Genomic DNA, 512 nt, shown 5'->3' on the forward strand with positions numbered 1-512 from the left:
AAAAAAAAAAAAAAAAAAAAGGGAAAATTTTAATGGCAAATTGAGAAGAGGAGGGAAGGGATTACAGTGAAGAAACTGACGACATGAGAGTCGAGTAACGGTTTGTAGGGTTTAAGGAAATCATGAATTGCATTTATCCATTCTAGGGTTTCACCTGCTGTTCTACATGAACGTTCTTTACCCATCTTTGTTGCCCACTCGATGTGGTGTTTTAGTGTGGACTGTGCTGCCAAACTGCCAGCAGAGGGAGTAATAATAAGAACGATTTTTCGGGACGATTTTTTTTTTTTTTTTTTTTTTTTTGAAGGGATCGTGGTTTTATTTTGGTAAAGACATTAGAAGTAAATCTAGATCATCGCTTATCTAGATATTTATATTAATACCTAAATTACTTTCTTGATTAATTTTGGGTAACAATTAGTTCTGTAAATTCAATTCACAGCAAACCAAGTTTCAGACCTCAGATTATATCAATAACACAGACCCATACTTCTACCACCAGTTCATATCCT

At 34.2% G+C, this 512-nt stretch overlaps 1 protein-coding gene across 2 annotated transcripts in view; it reads right to left on the minus strand.

Moving 5' to 3' along the window:
- Positions 1–209, minus strand: part of LOC113312762 (protein RRNAD1-like) — a 4305-nt gene extending 4096 nt beyond the window's left edge. For both annotated transcript variants that reach the window (XM_026561501.1, XM_026561499.1), the window contains exon 1: positions 66–209. In XM_026561501.1, the coding sequence (XP_026417286.1) occupies positions 66–185 (120 nt within the window). In that variant the 5' untranslated portion in view covers positions 186–209. The remainder of the gene's footprint in view (positions 1–65) is intronic.
- Positions 210–512: the final 303 nt, after the last annotated feature.

Source organism: Papaver somniferum, chromosome 1 (genome assembly GCF_003573695.1).
Source record: "Papaver somniferum cultivar HN1 chromosome 1, ASM357369v1, whole genome shotgun sequence".
NCBI classification, from domain to species: Eukaryota; Viridiplantae; Streptophyta; class Magnoliopsida; order Ranunculales; family Papaveraceae; genus Papaver; species Papaver somniferum.